We start from the raw sequence: 18,926 nt of genomic DNA, 5'->3' as shown, positions 1-18,926 counted from the left end.
ATATAATATTGTATATTATATAAAAATATGTGTATTTCAGCTCCAGTTACTTGACCCTAGTCCCCCAAACTTTGATCGCAATTACATACCCTTTCCTTAGCTGAGAAATGAGGTACTGGATGCAGTTCACAGAACCACTGTTTGTCAAGACATCTCACTTACTGAGAAGCATTTTTGTTTTTGTGTCAGCTGCTACTGTTCATCTTACATGAGGGTCAGTCTCTAACACAGAACTGACTGTGCTTTTCTGTTTTCCTGACTAGGTATTCTTCAAATACAGACAAGGAAATGGTAGTCTTGAAAATGGTAGATTTGAATGGAGACGACTTGGGCCTTATCAGGTACTCTATTTCCTTTTTAAAAATAATTCTGTCTGGGTAGCTTTTCTTAGTTAAAGAGAGGGGAAAAGAGACCAGAATAGTACCAGCACACACTGAGAATAAGTTGTGTGGTTAAGAGTCCAGGCTCTGGAGTCAGACACAACTGGGGTCCAGCCATGGGCCTTGTACGGGGTTCTCAGCCTCTCAGGGCTTAGTTCTGCACTTGCAAAACAGATTTAATACAGGGATGATAAATGAGGGATCTTGGTGAAGAGCTTGGCACAGTATCTCACATATGATGTAAAAACTCAATAAACATTAATGCTTATTATGTTATCAAGATCTCACATGTGGAGCTTCCATGATGGTAAACAGTTCTCTCCTAATAAAATGAAAAAATAATCTGACCAACCAGGAAAGTGATTATGTTTTTGAGATTATTTACCTGTGTTTCCCTAAAAGGATTAAGTCCAATGTAGGACAATGCCAAGTAGGGATAAAATAGAACTGAGAACACCTAAAGGAAGCAAGTAAAGGAAAATTACAGCTGGGGCCAGCTTTTAGCACCGTTATCTGGGAGTGACAACATTTAGGAAAGCACATGGATTTTGTTTTCTTGAAAATAAGGCATTTGCATTCATATGTGATTTTGATTACTGCAACTGGCCTGACTCAGGAATTGACTGGGTGGGTAGCGTAGTTCCAGACTCTTTGACCTATGGACTTGCAAATGATGCAGACATGCCCTAGGGAAGTATCAGATAGAGCTGGGTGCTAGAGTCAAATGGTTTGGGTTCGCTCTGGGCTCTTGTCCTTATTAGCAATGTGACTTTAGACAAGTTCTGTGACTGTCTTCCTGTTTCTCATCCCTAAGTATTTTTGAGCATACTGTGGGATAAAGTAAGTATTTAAAATATTGATAATAATGATTAGAAAGATGATAAAGGGTCTGCCAAATAGAATTATAAAATATCTAAGTGAAAGACGCTATGTGAATAAAACTCGCAGTAAAAGTGACAAAAAAGTGGTGAAGAAAAACATTAAAAACTATGATTCACAGTTCACACACCAGAGTTGGCCCTAAAAGTAGGTCACGAACAACATGGTAATAAAAAGTTCAGGTCTTAAGGTAAGGTTAACTTGGCCTCAAATCCCAGCCCTCTGCCACTTACTAACTCGGTGGCCTGGAGAAAGTAACTCAATCCACTTAGACCTTAACTATCCTATTCGAAAATGGGAATATTAATACCTCATAGGGTTGTCTGAGGATTAAATGAGATAATGCATACACAACTCTAGTTCTGTGCCTAACACAGAAAAAAGTTTAATCATTTTAGCTAAAAAGGAATAGAAAACATACTCTACCTCTTCTAAAAAATTCCATTATTAGAATGCTTGCAATTCTTAGCATTTGAGTTCCTCTTTTGTGTTAAAAGTGAAGTCACTAAAAGCTCCCTAATAAAATTTGCTATATGGGCTGACATAATAGGACTTATTCTTCTATTACAATGAATTTATCTCTTGATTAGTTGCCCCTTAGCATTTATTTAACTCAGCACACTTTCTAAATGTCAGGCGTGTAACTGTGTGAGTGGGGTATGTTACGATGAATAAGGTATGGTTTCTATCTATAAGGGTCTCACAAGCCAGTGGGGTGATTGGGGCAGGAGACAGAGATAAATAGATAGACAAATAACCATAACATGAATCAGATGACCACCAGTACTATCACATGGGCATAAATAATTCTGTGAGAGTTTGGAGGAGGTAGCCCTGAGTTTTTCCTGAGAGCTCTGTGGAAGGCTTCCAAGAGAAAATGACATTTGAACTGGACCTTCAAGGGATCATGGGATTTCTCACGGGGTCCTGAAAAACAGAGAGAGTCATGAGGCCAGAGTGTGGGTGAGGTCAGGGCGTGGGTAAGAGGTGGACTGGAAAGGTAAGACAGGTCCTGATTCTAGAGCACATTAGTGGGGCATTCAGTTACAAGAAGGGCAGGATAAGAGCATACATCTCTGCTAGTTACACTGAGTATCCCAAATTTGTTGGGACAAGGAGATAGAGTCGCCCTTATAGTTTCTATTTAACTCTTGGCTGAAGGACCAAGACCATTTACAATTCCCTTTTAGTAGCGTTTGAACCTTTTTTTTTCTTTTATTCCCTGAGACAAGCTCTTGCTCTGTTGCCTAGGCTGGAGAGCAATGGTGTGATCATAGCTCACTGCAGCCTCAAATTCCTAGGCTCAAGTGATCCTCCTACCTCAGCCTGCTTAGTAACTGGGACTACAGGCGCTCACCACCACACCTAGCTATTTTTTTATTTTTATTTTTTTATTTTTTGTAGAAATGGGGTCTTGCTTGTTGCCCAGACTGATCTTCCACCTCGGCCTTCCAAAGTGCTTGGATTACAGGTGTGAGCTACTGCACCTGGTCAGTTTTTGAATCATTTAATAACTGGAACAGAAAATTCAAAAATACTATTCTTTTGGCCAGATGTTCTTTGCTTCCCTACATACAATTATAGCATGTATCTGGAAGTTCTTCGGTCAACTGTCAAGGTTATAGCAAAGCTTTTCCATCTGTTGTGCTTAACACCCTGCAATAACTTTCCATTGTTTCTGTAGCTGCCGTATGTTATCTTTGATGTAATTGCTCCTGCAATTGCCTCTTGTTTCATAGTGTAATTGCTCTTTGAACACGTTAAAAATGATCCAAAATATAAAGTCAAATCTGGGCTGCTAAGTAACTCACCCACCACATGTAGGTGCCTGCTGTTAGACAGAATCCCAAGGTGAGAGGAGTTTGGAAGCACAGCAACTCAGAATCACAGAACATGGAGATGGCCTAGTTCAACCTTCAGCAGAGGAGGAAGGGCCTAGAAAGGTGATGTGACCTGCCCAGCATCACAGCCAAGATTATCTTCTTCACAATGAAAACCATATTTGAGTTCATAATTCATTCCTTCTTACTTTCATTTTTGTTTTCAGTTTTTCATTCAGCAAGTCTGTACTAGGGACCTACTATGAACCATGTAGTACCTCCTTGGAATGATGTATTCCCTGGCCTTGAAATCAGGAATCCAGTACCTTGGAATCTAGTACCCATATTTGTACTACTGGAATGAATCCCTTAAACTCTCTGAGACTCAGTGCCATATTTTCAAATGTGGCTATCATATCTTCTCTCCACACAGAAATTATTATGGGATACACTGATGAACAAATACACATGGAGTTGCTGCCCTTATAGGACTTCAGTCTACTGAAGGAGACAGCAGTCATACAGATAGGCATACAATACATGTAAAATTATAATTGGGCTCAGTGCTAAGAAAGGCAGATATGTAGAACTATCTTAAAGGAATTTGACCTTGTCTGAGAGATTGGGAAAGGTTTCCCTGAGGAAGTGACAACAATGGGAGCTGGAAACTGGAGTAGGAATTAACTGGAAAAATGGGGGGATTGGAAAAGAACATTTAACACAAATGGGGAAGCATTTGAAGAACTGGTAAAAGGTGTGTGTGGCTGGAGTGCAGGGGTCAACGGGGCAGGGTGATGCAAGACAAAGTAAGAGATAGAGATTAGATGGCATGACAAAGAATTTGTTGTTTTATACCAAGAGGAATGAAAACTCATTAAAGTGTTTCAAGCTAGGGTTGGGAGTTGGGGCTGTCGAAGGGTTGGGAAGAGTGTAGACTTGAGGAATGAAATAAAATTATATTCCTGGAACTGTTCCATGAACCATTAAGCCCTTTACAATTGTTAGGCCAACATTTGCTCTAGTTGCTCTACGTCAGAAAAATCTATGGTAGAAAATTCTATGTCAGAAAAAAATTGCTATCTTGTACCTTTTTCCCCTTACATGAAAGCATTCAATGTTTTTTCTCCAGACATGGAGAACATGTTTGGGATGTTCTGAATTGTGAATTAAAATATAAGCTGTGTAACATTTACAAAATTCACTTTGGGAGACTCTGTAAGGTGCCCCAAAGGGTCTGTCATCCAATGAAGGAGGATAAACAGAACCTTGAGAGTCTCGGATGCAATAAGACACTATGTGTATGAAGAAAACATGAAGGGAGAAAGCAAAACAGGTTTCAAATGTCTACATCAAAAAGAAAGTCACAAGTGCAGATAATCTGAGTGGCAGTTGTGGTCAGTGGAAGAGGTACTACTCATACAGCTACACTTACAAAGGCAGCTCTGAGACAGGTGAGGAGGCCGACTTATTTCTTCAAGGATACTGCAACTGAAAAGGCTTTGTCTTGCTTTTCTTCCCTTTGCCTTCCTCTTTTCTTCTGCCAAGTTTTCTTCCTTGAATTTGCAGCGTCACATGGACTCCTCTTCTCCTTCCTTCTTCTTCTCTTCCCTCTTCTTTTCTTCTTCCTCCTCCTCTCTCCTCATCTCCCTTCTCCTCCTTCTCCTCTTCCTGCTCTCCTTTTTTCTCCTCTCCTCTCCATTGCCTTCTATTTATATATTGCAAACCTTTTATTCTTATAGTTAGTGGTCTTGTAAGGGGGCCCTTTAAAAGCATATTTTTAAAATGACAAGGGCAGTGATTTGTGTAAGCTATTTGAATCATTTGTGTAAAAAGTTAGAAAAATCCTATTTGTGCTATTACACTAATTTATTCGAATGGTATTGACTTACAGAACTCAGTTGCAGTATATGTAAAATTCTTCTCTCTCATCTATGACTATGACTTCTTTATTTAAAAACTTTTTTTACATAAAATATTTTGTTTTTAATTGACACAGAATAATTGAATTATTTTTCTTGAATTGTAATGTCTGACTGTTTATTCTCTGTGGCTTTCTCTATTGCAAGTCTACACTTTCCCCTCCATCCACTTAACCCCACTCAAATTGCAAATGCTGAAACCTTAGTGACTGCCCTCTGTCAAACCATTCTTGCTCTCTTGTTTTCATCTCATCTTGTCTTTGTCTTCCTAAATGCCTTCTCTATCATTAGCATGAATGCTGGTTTATAAAGCCTTCCTCTCTGTTTATTTTATTTATTGCTTTTATTTAAAAAATAAATAGAGACAGGGTCTCGCTATGTTGCCTAGATGGGTCTTGAAGTCCTGACCTCAAGGGATCCTCCTACCTTAACATTTCAGAGTGTTGGGATCACAGGCCTGAGCCATTGTGCTTGGCCCCTGCTTTCTGTTTCTATATCTTTCACTGAACCTCTTTTTCTTGTTCTGCTCCATGTTGTGAAACTTGATGCTGTCTTCCTGCTCTAACTTTACTTTCTGCTTGCCTGTATTCTTCTTCAGTGGGGCTTGGTCATAGTTGTACAGTGATCTTTCATCCTGGGTCAGGTTCACCCTCCTCCCCTGCCGGTAGGTGAAGGTGCCTAATAAGGACTTTTTGATGACAAAGATGATGACTGTTGACTGATAACAGAGATTGATCACCCTCGTGTAGTTTAAATTGTCCCAAGTTTAGAAACCCAAACCATAAAAAAACAGTTGGCTGGAGATATTGGACAACTTGATTGTTAGATTTCTGGAAAGTTCTTAACCTGAAAAAAATCTGGGAGATTATTATTTTTTTCTAAGTTTTTTTTCAGTATAAAAATAGGGTGTGCTTACCATAGAAAACTTGAAAAATAAAGAAAGTAGAAAGGAAGGAAAAATTAAATTAAATTATACTACCTCAAATCAATCATGGTTAATATTCAGGTACATTTGCTTCAGTTCATTTTTTCAGGTACATTTGCTTCAGTTCATTTTTCTATGTAGAACATATAATAGGAAATACACATGACTAAAAGGTCTTTCTATAAATATGGATGCTCACTTGATTTCACTCACTGTGCACTAGAAACTTTAAAATACTATAAAAATATTAACAGTGTTATCTCCATGTACTGAGACCATCAAGTATCTGTTTGTTTTTGTAGTGATCCTCTTCTTATCTAATAATTTTTTTGTCTTAAAGTCTACAGTCTGTTAATGTCATTAACGCAGAATTTGCCATGTATATTTCTCTGCAATTTTCTTTGAACTTTTCTTTGTTCTTACATTTTAAGGGTGTCTCTTATGAATATCATATAGCTTTAGTTATTTCTTTTATACTCTGACAATCTTTGTTTTTCAAGCAAATTTAATGTATTTTCAGGAATTGTGATGATCATATCTGAACTTTTCTGTATCTCCTCACTTTGTGCTATTTGTCTCACCTTTTCAGTGCTTCTTTTTCCTCCTCTCTCACCTCTTACGTTTTTTGGATTAATAGTTATTTTTAAAATATATATTTAAATGGCAGATTGTAGTTTATAAAATGGCTGCAACAACACAATAATTGCTCTTATTCCATGTTTTATCCAAAGTGACCTTGCCACTCTCCATTAAAAGATGGAGATTATTTTCCTAGTTCTTGAACTTTGGCTGGTCCTGTGACTGCTTTGTACAATAGAACAATGCAGAAATGATACTGTGCCAGTGCTGGGCATAGTTTTTTTTTTTTAATAGACTTTATTATTATTTTAATTAATAAACTGTATTTTTAAAAGCAGTTTCAGGTTTACAGCAAAATTGAGCAGGAAGTACAGAGAGTTCCCATATGCACCTTCTTCCAATACACACACAGCCTCCCCGACTATCAATATTCCCCACCAGAGTGGTATATTCCTTACAACTGATGAACCTACATTGACACATCATTATCACCCATAGTTTACCTTAGGGTTCATTCTTGGTGCTATATCAAGTAATTTTTAAAATCTTCTTTTCTTTTATATATTTTCTAAAATTTCCACAGTAAGAAAAAAAATTAAAAAGTCAAAAAATCATCTGGGGATCCTGACACTCAGAGATAGCTTCATAGTCTTTGAGACTTTTTCTAAGCACATTAATAATTTTTTCTAAAAAAGTGGTATTTTATTATATTTACAGTTTGTTAACTCTTTTTTAAATTTAGCAATACCTTATGAATATCTTTCAATGCCAGTTAGTATTTTTTAAATCACCATTTAAAAATTGCTATGTAGTATTTCATTCCATGTATCATACTGTACTCAACTAATCAGCAATCATTTGTTATTTAGGTTGTTTTCAATCATAAAATACATCACGATAAGCATTTTTTTTTGAGACAAAGTCTTGCTCTGTTGCCCAGGCTGGAGTGCAGTGGTGCAATCTTGGCTCACTGCAACCTCCACCTCCTGGGTTCAAGCGATTCTCTTGCCTCTGCCTCCTGAGTAGCTGGGATTGCAGGCGTGCACCACCACGCCTGGCTAAGTTTTGTAGTTTTTTAGTAGAGACGGGGTTTTACCACGTTGGCCAGGCTAGTCTCAAACTCCTGGACTCAGGTGATCTGCCCGCCTCGGCCTCCCAAAGTGTTGAGATTACAGGCATGAGCCACCACGCCCAGCCTATGATAAGCATTCTCAAATGGATACATATTTGCCAATGATTTCCTTAAGCTAAATTCCTAGAATGGGATTCCTGAGCCAAAGAGAATGTTTATATTTTAAAGCTTTTCCTACAAATTGCCAAACACTCCTTTGTTGGTTTACTCTCCCGTTACTCAAACATGAGCAGAATGTTGTTTGTCATACTCTTGCCAAAATTAGTATTATCATGCTTTACAATTGTTGCCAAGTAACAGGCTTAAAAAAGTCAAATCACTGTTGTTTTCCTTTGAATTTCTTCAATTCACGGTTTGGCTCAATTAAAAAAGCAATACTCTATTGGCCATTTCCTGTTTCTTGTTGATCACTTACCATGTAATGTGCAAGGATTTTTAAATTTTTTTATTTTTATTTTTTGACAGAGTCTCGCCCTGTCACCCAGGCTGGAGTGCAGTGGCATGATCTTGGTTCACTGCAACCTCCGTCTGCCGGGGGTTCAAGTGATTCTCCTGCCTCAGCCTCCCGAGTAGCTGGGATTACAGGTGTGCGCTGTCACTCCCGGCTAATTTTTGTATTTTTAGTAGAGATGGGACTTTGCATGTTGACCAGGCTGGTTTCGAACTCCTGCCTTGGCCTCCCAAAGTGCTGGGATTAAAGGCGTGGTACAGGGATTTTGACTGCTGTAACTTAATGGAATTTACCCTAATGAGATATTTCTCCAATATTGTTATTTAGAAGGACTTTTTCATTCAGGATTTTTGAAGATAACAAAAGGATTCCTTGAGAATGTACATCTCTTCTCTGGGGTGGAGATGGTAGAAATATTCTGCAGGATACTTGTCCCAGGTGTGCCTGTAACTTGAGGAGGGCTCTTCTGGCTAGAGCTCATTGTCTTTTTAAAATCTGAGCAGTCCAGTGCGTATTCTTTTCTTCTGCTGGTTTAAAATTTAGCTTGCCCTTTGGGTAAAAGTCTGGGCCCAATAATCCTTCCCGTATGAGACGATGAAACACCCTTTCCTCTTCTTCTCCAGTTTGCGGCGGGTTGGGGTGAGGATGATTGTGAGCGAGTGAAAACGAGGGTGTGAAGGTAATTAATGGCAGGTGCCACAAAAGATAGAACGTGAAATTCCAGTGGCTGAACACATTGAAGACTTATTTTCCACTCATGGAAAGTCTAATGAAGATTGGGTAGTCCTTCTGCACAAATGTTAATAGTCAGAGCTATTCACACACCCCTTCTTGCAAATGAGACTGGGAAATAGAAGAGCACATGGGCATTTTGTGAGCACTCACGTCCCTGTCACAAGAGGGCAGGCTCTCCTCACTGAATCATTTCATGCCCATACCACGTGGGTTGAATATACATGTGTTGTGAATGTTGAACACCGCCCCCATATATTTAACATTGTATTAATCTTACGAATCATAGATATGTGAGTGTATATATATATATTTATTTATGCTCAGAGCTTTGTGTCTCTTTCCCTTATCATCATTATCATCATCTGCAGCTGCAGCAGCAGTAGTATCAGTATAGCGTCACCCACCTTCTCATAGTGAACATTTATTCCATTCTTGGTATCAGCCAGTCTTTGTGCTAAGCACCTCACATGTATTAGTTATTTTAATTGTCAAATGCAGATACTACTATTATCGTTATGTTACAGGTATGAACACTGAGGTTCAAATAAATTAAGTAACTCATGTCTGACCCCAGAGCTGGTATTTTCAGCTACTGTAATATAATATTAGCCTCTGTATTAGTTTCCTAGGGAAGACACACATTATCAAAGACTAGGTGACTTAAAACAACAGAAATTTATTCTCTCACAGGTCAGGAGGCCAGAAATCCAAATTCAAGGCATTAGCAGGGTTGGTTCCTTCTGGAGACTCCAAGGGGGGAATCTGTTCCATGCATCTGTTTTAGCTTCTAGTGGTTCCCATCAATCCTTGGCTTCATTGGCTTATAGACACATGCCTCCAATCTGTGCCCCCATCTTCATATCACCTTCTTCTCTATGTCTCTAGATGTCTCTCTGCTCCTTTCCTCTTGTTGTGAGGATGCTAGTCATTGGATTCAGAGCCTACATGCAGTCAGTATAATATCACTTAATCTTTACCTTGATTACATCTATAAAACCCATATTTGCAAGTAAGTCACATTCTGAGGTTCCAGATGAGCATGCATTTTTGAGTGACACTATTCAGCCCATTACAGCCTCCTATATTTTATTTACTGAAGAGCTCCCATGTTGCTATGAATCTTCTGAACAGTACCTTTGAATGGGTCCACAGTATTCTATTTCCCTATTTGTGGACGTTTAGGTCAGGGAGGGCCATGCTAGCACATAGAACCTTTGTCTAAGTTACACAAATGCATCCTCTTTTCTGGGCTGGCTGAAGTGCCTGGCTCAGTGAGCTGCACAGAGGCTGGCTTTAACCCCTTACCCGCTTCGCCAGTGTTCTTTGTACAGGACACAACTTGCACACTGGACAGGGAAGCCCGGGTCTGAGTGTATGGAACCTGCTTTTCTCTTTGTTTCAGAGTAGGGCACATACAATGTCTGAATTAATAGTCACTAGAGATCCTTTTCTCCAAATACCTCCTTTACACAGAACGAAAAAAAATTGTAGTGTTTTATATTAATATGTTGTTTACTGATTCATAAAGCATAGTTGAAATCTATTATTTTTCAGTCTCAATAATTTTTAAATTTTAGTCCAGAAATTTTGACTAACTTTGCTACAAACTAGGATAAGGTCCCCAATCTCTTGACTTTCTGCAGTACTTTTAATTACATCATGCTGATTCAAGTAGCACCTTACTTCCTATTTTACATTTAGCTGTGACATAAGCATTATTTAAAAATGCTTACTATCACAGATGTATTCATCCTTTTATGTCTGAATTCTTAACTTCTGAAACTAAAGCTTTCTTCCTTTCTTTTGAACTTTGCTTTGAAGAATATTTTTTGGCCAGATAAAATAAAATATAAGTACTATGTTTTAAAATTAAAATGATCACCTTTCCGCATATCTTTATAAATATTCATCCATAACTATAGTACTTTGGTTCCTGTGACAAGTTTGCTATTTTAATAGTGAACATTTCAAAGGACAAAGGAGGAAAAATATGACATCTTCCTTTCCTTCAATTTAAATAACTTTTTTCTGAACACTTATTTTAATTTTCTAGAGAAAAAGCTCAATTTATTTTCTAAGGCTTAAAATAAATGGAATAAAGAAGAAATTAAGCCAGGTGTGGTGGCTCATCCCTGTAAAACCAGCACTTTAGGAAGGTGAGGCAGGAGGATCGCTTGAGCTCTGGAGTTGGAGATCAGCCTGGGCAACATAGTAAGACCCCCATCTCTACAAAAAAATAAAAAGAATTACCTAGGCATAGTGGTGAACATCTGTAGTGCCAGCTACTTGGGAGATTGAGGTGGGAGGACCACTTGAGTCTGGAAGGTCAAGGCTGAAGTGAGCCACAATTGCACCACTGCACCCCAGCCTGGGCAACAGAGTGAGATGCTTTGTCAAAAGAAGAAGAAGAAATCAAGTCTATATCTAACTAGTAGATTGAAATTCTCAGCACATGCTTTCTCCACAGAGAAACCATTGTGGCCAATTGTGTAAGGTCCTTGATGGTAGGAAATGCATCTGACTCCTCTTTACAATCCTTCACACAATGCCTATCAACATGGTTCCCAATAAATTCATGTTGATTGAATGAATGATACAACTGCCATCTTTCCGTGTCCATATCCATTCTGCTCTGGCCACCCTAACTACCCATTCTCTGAACACAGGGCCCTCCTTCACATCTCCATGCCTTTGCAGATGTTATTTCCTCTGCTAGGAATACTTCTTCTCTAGTGATTCCTTTGCCTAGCTCTTCCTCATCTTTTAAGATCCACCTCAAGTGCCACGTCTTTTGTGAAGCATTTCTCAAGGCCAAGATGGTGCCTCATTCATCTTTATGTTCCTAGTGGCTGGCACAGAGTCAAAGTTAACTAAACGTGTAGTGAATGAGCAAGTGAATGAAGAGAAGGGACAGAGCCAGGATTCCACAGTGGATAAGAGCATATATCTCTATAGCTATCTATCTATCTATCATCTATCTATCTATCTATCTATCTATCTATCTATCTATCTATCTATCTATCTATCTATCTATCTATGTATCTATCTACACACACACACACACACAACCTGAATTCATTGCCCTGCTTCTTGACTTACCACTGTGTGACCTAGGTCAGGTGGTCACACTGTTACCAGTCCCAGTGTTACCACTCTGGGACTTAGTTTTCTTAGTTGTAGAATGAAGATAATGATAGTACTTGACTCAAAGGGTTCCTGTGAGAATAGAATGAGATCTTGTACATAAAGTCCTTTGTCTAATAAGAGCTAAATAATAATCATTGTCAGCAGAATTTTTCTATAGTTTTTCTTTGATTGTAATGGAAATATTCAGTGTTGGCTGAAGCTGGCTGACCTCAGCATGATGGTATCAGATGGAAATGTTTTGATTGGGAAGCCAAAATGCCACCACTGCATTTTCTTCCAAACTAAAGAAACTCCAGTAAAGCAAAATCCATGTAACTGGAAAACACTAGTTGATTAGAATTTCCTGATACTTGAGTTCTAAGAGAAAGAGACAAACCACACATACAAACCTAATAGAAGAATATTCCTAAATGTAAACACCTTGCAAGTAACTGCGAGGGGATAACTCTAGAATATCTTCAGACTAATAAATGTTTATTCCTTAGCACAGGGGCAAATAGCCATCTCATGAACTAAATTCAGCTCACTCATTGGTGATTTGGCTTGACATTGTGTTTTGAAAAATTCAAAATGTATGCCAACATGAAAAAGGAAACTATATAGAAATTTTTGAACACATACTAATTACGGTAATTAATGTGATGAATCTCCATGTAACTTATTGCCCAGCTTCAATAATTAGCAGGACTCTGTCATTCTGTTTTATCCTTCCTCTCCCTCAGTCCCCCTTCTTTTTTTTTTTTTTTTTGGCTAGAGTATTTGAAAGCAAATACCAGGACATCATACACTTCTTTTTTAAAAATTTACATTTTATTTTAAGTTCAGGGGTACATTTACAGGCTGGTTACATAGGTAAATGTGTGTCATGGGTCTTCGTTGTACAGATTATTTCATCACCCAGTTATTAAGCCTAGTATCCATTAGTTATTTTTCCTGATCTTCTCCCCTCTTCTACCCCTCACTCTCCAATAGGCCCCAGTGTCTGTTGGTCCATGTGTTCTCATCATTCAGTTCCCACCTATAAGTGAGAAGATGTGGTATTTGGTTTTCTGTTCCTGTGTTTGTTTGCTAAGGATAATGGCCTCGAGCTCCATCTATGTTCCTGCAAAGGACATAATCTTGTTCTTTTGATGGCTGCTAAGTATTCCACGGTGTATACATACCATATTTCCTTTATCTGGCCTATCATTGATGGGCATTTAGGTTGATTTCATGTCTTGCTATTGTGAATTGTGCTGCAACGAACATATGTGTGCATGTGTCTTTAGATATATTTCACTCAGAAATATTTCAGTGTGTATCTCCGTCAGATAAAGACTTTAAAAAATAAGTAACCCCAATCATTTATTACAACCAACAAAGTTAAAATTAATTTCTTAATATGATCTGACACCCAATCTGTGTTCGGTCTTCCCTGATTATACCAAAAAGTCTTTTTTTGTTGTTTCAAATAGTTATTTTGTTTGAATCAGACCACAAACTACATTTGTTGGCTACATGTCTTAAGTCTCTTAATGTATAGCAGTTCTCGTCCTTTGTTGCCATGCCATTTACTTCCTGAAGAATTTTAAAGTTGATAAATAAATACGAAAACATGGATTTGTGGCTCCTTTTGAATAAATGAGAAGAGCTGGCAGCACTGGTTTATACTCCCATAAGGCAATACTTGGCTGGAGCTGAGTAAAGGCTGTGAACTTTAGACACTGCAAGTTTTCTACAGTCTACACCAGTCCCTATTGTACCAACTAGTATGACTCATTTGTGTTGCCTGCCTAGCAGCGCCAGTGGGCTTTGAGCAGGCCACCTCAGCCCTACGTCTGCTTCTGATAGGCAATAAGAACTGATGCTTGAAAGATGATCTTAAAGTCCTAAACCCTTTCTAGCCATTAAGTAGATGCTTAGTTTTGTGCATTACATTGCTTAGGTAGGCATGTAAGCGAAAACATTTAAAGATTTTTCAACGAAGAATTGAATCAACAATTTTTTAAAAAAAATTCTAAGTTAACCTGACACTTTATGAACTGGCATCTCTCTTTTCTTGAGCGTTCCAGTTAATCTGCTTTACTGCCTTCCACTCTGTAAATATCCTTTTCACCTGTGTGAGGGTTTGAGCCTACAAAGACCACTGGACACAGTGTCACAAGACCCAGACTTGAGTCCTGGGCCTCTATGAGCAGTGGACCATTATTTTGCTTCTCTGGGTCACCTATGCAGAGTAGAGGTAAAACAGCCTGTCTCTCAGAGTTGTTGTGAAGTTCAAATAAGGTAACAGATGTGAAATTAGTTTGTAAACTGTATAGCTTTATGCTTAAACAAGGTATTACTAGGCATAAGGATATACTGAATTATGCATCACATCCTCTTTCACGCCTCTGTGCATTTACCCTGCTGTTTCCTCTCCCTGTAATGCCCTCAGGAATTAATTGTTAGTCATCTGTGGTCCCTAAACACTTTATGCCTGTTTCTTTGCAACGTTTGTCACACTGTGTTAAAGCCATTTGTTCACATCTATGTCTTTGGTGAGATTCTGAAAGTAAACCACAGTTTATTCAGTGCTTGGCATACAGGTAACCCTTAGTAAATGTCGGATTAGATAGATTTAAATAATTACTATCTGTGTGCCTATCTTGAAGGACAAAGTCCGTGTACATACAGTTTTTTAGGTATGCCATCTGGTAACTGACCAGTCTAATGATGATGCCAACGATGAAATAGTCATGAAAATGGAGTTCTGTATTTTTAATTTAAGAAAATGATCAGACTTCTTGAGTACATTTTTTTTTGCATTGTATTTTTAAGCCCATGAACAATGAAAGAGTCTAGATGTAGAATGTCTATCATTTAAAAATATTTTTTCCTGCTGGAGAAAACTTAAGCTTCCAGTCGTAGTTCTTGGCCTCAGTTCTCTGGTTCTCCTGATTAACTTAGAGCTTCTTGCTCCTTTACAGCTGGTTTGCCATCCACCCAGTCAGCATGAACAACAGTAACCATCTTGTAAACAGTGACAATGTGGGCTATGCATCTTACCTGCTTGAGCAAGAGAAGAACAAAGGATATCTACCTGGGCAGGTGAGAATTTATATCATTGAAAGTTTCATCTGGATTCACTGAGTATCATCATTCATGCTGCGTTCAGAATAGGTGATTCAAATCTCCAGAATAAAGTGTCATCATCAATCTCACATATTGATATGCTTGGATAGAGAGCATTTACCATCCTCCCTAACGTGGAAAGAAAAATAAAAAATGAGTACTAATCCATTTGCTTTTTGTGTTACATAGTCCTTGTATTAAGTGCTTCATAAAGTTATTAGTTGAATAAGGAAGGGCAAAGTTCAAGATTTTTGTAATAACAGTAGTTTTTGATTAAACTGAAAATATGACAAACTGTTGATATTTACTTTCATTTTTAGAGCTATACAGGGATTAAGCACCATTTTATTTTTATTTTTATTTTTTTGAGACAGAGTTTCACTCTATCACCCAGGTTGGAGTGCAGTGGCACGATCTCAGCTCACTGCAACCTCTGCCTTCCGGGTTCAAGCAACTCTTGTGCCTCAGTCTCCTGAGTAGCTGAAATTACAGGTGCAAACCCCTACGCCTGGCTAATTTTTGTATTTTTAGTAGAGACAGGGTTTCTCCATGTGGGTCAGGCAGGTCTTGAACTCCTAACCTCAAATGATCTGCCCGCCTCGATCTCCCAAAGTGTTATATTACAGGCAGGAGCCACTGCGCCAGGCCCAAATTCGGAAGACTATATAATGGGATAAGAGTCCCAGGACCTTACCTACAATTAATATTCCCTTACAAAGATATTAGCTTCCATTAACATTCAGCCTGATCATTTAGCTCTGTCTTTGTTTTGTGTTAGCAGAATAACTGAGACTGGATAATTTATAAAGAAAAGAGGTTTTTTTGGCTCCTGATTCTGCTGGTTGAAAAGTTCAAGACTGAACAACTGCATCTGGTGAGGGCCTCATGCTATTACCAATAAAATAAAAATTTTCTCAGAATATTGTACATAAATAATGATAGAAAACAGAAGAGGAGGCCGAATGCAGTGGGTCACACCTGTAATCCCAGTACTTTGGGAGGCCGAGGCAGGTGATTCATGAGGTCAGGAGTTTAAGACGAGCCTGGCCAACATGGTGAAACACCATCACTGCTAAAAATACAAAACATTAGCCAGGAATAGTGGTGTGTGCCTATAGCCCCAGCTACTTGGGAGGCTGAGACAGGAGAATTGCTTGAACCTGGGAGGCAGAGGTTGCAGTGAGCCAAGATCGTGCCATTGCACTCCAGCCTGGGGTACAGTGTGAGACTCTGTCTCCAAAAAAAAAAAAAAAAAGATAAAAAAAAAAGAAAAAAGAAAAAAGAAAAAAAGAGGAACTAGGATTTGCAAAGAGATCATAAGTGAAAGAGGAAGCAAGAGAGGAAACACTGAGGAAGCCAGGCTGTTTTTTAGCAACCTGCTCCTGCAGGAACTACTGCAATCCATTCCCTAGAGAGTGAGATGCCATTCACCCTGTGGGAGGGCATTATTCTATTCATGAGGGATCAGTCTCTTCCTACTAGACTACAGCTCTCAACAATGCCACATTGGAGATCAAATTTCAGCATGAGTTTTGGCAGGAATAAACCACATCCAAACCAAAGCAAGCTCCTTTGTTGGCAAAACTCACTCTATTTTCTCACTTTAGCCTGCATTTTAGAGAAAAGAAGAGATTTTTCTATTTATGATCACTGCCTGAGTGCTAGGCACTATGAAATAAATTATCTTTTTAGTATAAAAAAAGATTTATATCTCTAATACTTAGTTATCTCTTTCCCGAAGAAAGTTCGGGGCATTTAAGGTAGAATAATAGAGTGGCTGGGTTGAGGCAGAGACCTTGCATGGCTCTAATTACGTTGAAGAGAGAGAGAAAAGATACACCGAGGGCAAGTCCAGATGGTGTGTTTAGTTTCATTGTGCAACAGGAAAGTCTGTATTTGCTTTTTCCTGATTAAGCCAATAGCATATTTATTTTTAAAAGGCAAATGGATCTCTGAGCTCCAGATAAAACACAATAGACTAGATTGACTGGTCAGCATTTTATAATTTGTTATTGCACACAGTGTTTCTGGTTAAAATATTTCTGTTTGAGGCATAATTTGAAACTCCCACTTGAAACAGCTTTGTTGATAATTCGAATATTTTCAGTAATAATATGTACACCGATGGTAATGTGAGCCTTTGCAGGAATAAAAAGTTTTCTCAGAATATTTTTTTCTGAATTTTTTTTTTAAATTATACTTTAAATTCTGGGATACATGTACAGAACGTGCAGGTTACACAGGTATACCCGTGCTATGGTGGTTTGCTGCACCTATCAACCCATCATCTACATTAGGTATTTCTCCTAATGCTATCCCTTCCCTAGCCTCCCACCCCCCGACAGGCCCTGGTGTGTGATGTTCCCCTCCCTGTGACCATGTGTTCTCATTGTTCAACTCCCACTTATGAGTGAGAACATGTGGTGTTTGGTTTTCTGTTCTTGTGTTAGTTTGCTGAGAATGATGGTTTCCAGCTTCATCCATGTCCCTGCAAAGGACGTGAATTCATCCCTTTTTATGGCTGCATAGTATTCCATGGTGTACATGTGCCACATTTTCTTTATCCAGTCAATCATTGATGGGCATTTGGGTTGGTTCCTGGTCTTTGCTATTGTGAATATGCTGCAATAAACGTATGTGTGCATGTGTATTTATAGTAGAATGATTTATAATCCTTTGGGTATATACCCAGTAATGGGATTGCTGGGTCAAATGGTGTTTCTGATTCTAGATCCTTGAGGAATCACCACACTGTTTTCCACAATGGTTGAACTAACTTCAAACTATACTACAAGGGTACAGTAACCAAAACAGCATGGTACTGGTACCAAAACAGATATATAGAACATTGGAATGAAACAGAGGCCTCAGAAATAACACCACACATCTACAGCCATCTGATCTTCAACAAATCTGACAAAAACAAGCAATAGGGAAAGGATCCCCTATTTAATAAATGATGTTGGAAAAACTGGCTAGCCATATGCAGAACACTGAAACTGGACCCCTTCCTTACACCTTATACAAAAATTAACTCAAGATGGATTAAAGACTTAAACGTAAGACTTAAAACTATAAAAACCCTAGAAGAAAACCTAGACAAATACCATTTAGGACATAGGGATGGGTAAAGACTTCATGACTGAAATACCAAAAGCAATGGCAACAAAAGCCAAAATTGACAAATGGGATCTAATTAAACTAAAGAGCTTCTGCACAGCAAAAGAAACTATCATCAGAGTGAACTGGCAACCTACAGAATATTTTATATCCTCTTTTTATTGTCTGCAAATGATTTTGAATAATTTACCAGAGTGGATTTAATGTTTGCATTTCTAATGGCAGTCATTACAGGAAATAGGAAAGAATAAAAGGCAACATGGTATTTCTTTTGTCAGGGGCCATTTGTAGCAGCCTTTGCTTCATCAAACCTAGGAGATGTGTCCCCCAACATTCTCGGCCCACGTTGCATCAACACGGGAGAGTCCTGTGATAACGCCAATAGCACTTGTCCCATTGGTGGGGTAGGTAATTATGGCACATGAAATCTTTGTTTTTGCATCTCAAATACATTTTATATTTGAATATTTACAAATACCTTGTCTTCTAGCATACACTGGCCTAGTTCTCCCTAGCATCTGCTCTTCTCAAAAACACCTGTCCAAACCCACTAAATTTTAATTGAGTGAAGTTATATTTTTCCATTTGAGTGACTGTTAAGTTTTTTGAATGATGAGACAATTCAGTAACTGTCAGAGATTAACTTTACCCTTCCCCAAACTTGGACAATCTGAAACATTTTGCTTTGGCATTTCGAAAGTCACAAGTTTGTACTAAAAACTGCCTGCCTGAGACATTTCTCGTGG

At 38.4% G+C, this 18,926-nt stretch overlaps 1 protein-coding gene across 1 annotated transcript in view; it reads left to right on the top strand.

The window, feature by feature from the left end:
- ASAH2 (N-acylsphingosine amidohydrolase 2) overlaps positions 1-18,926 on the top strand; it is a 68,689-nt gene that overhangs the window by 19,300 nt on the left and 30,463 nt on the right. The window contains exons 7-9 of the mRNA XM_005565854.5: positions 264-341; positions 14,916-15,036; positions 18,459-18,584. Of these exons, the coding sequence (XP_005565911.3) occupies positions 264-341; positions 14,916-15,036; positions 18,459-18,584 (325 nt within the window). The remainder of the gene's footprint in view (positions 1-263; positions 342-14,915; positions 15,037-18,458; positions 18,585-18,926) is intronic.

This window comes from Macaca fascicularis, chromosome 9 (genome assembly GCF_037993035.2).
Source record: "Macaca fascicularis isolate 582-1 chromosome 9, T2T-MFA8v1.1".
In the NCBI taxonomy this organism is placed as follows: domain Eukaryota; kingdom Metazoa; phylum Chordata; class Mammalia; order Primates; family Cercopithecidae; genus Macaca; species Macaca fascicularis.
The sequence above is the reverse complement of the archived record's forward strand: the minus strand, read 5'-3'. Positions and strand labels throughout refer to the sequence as shown.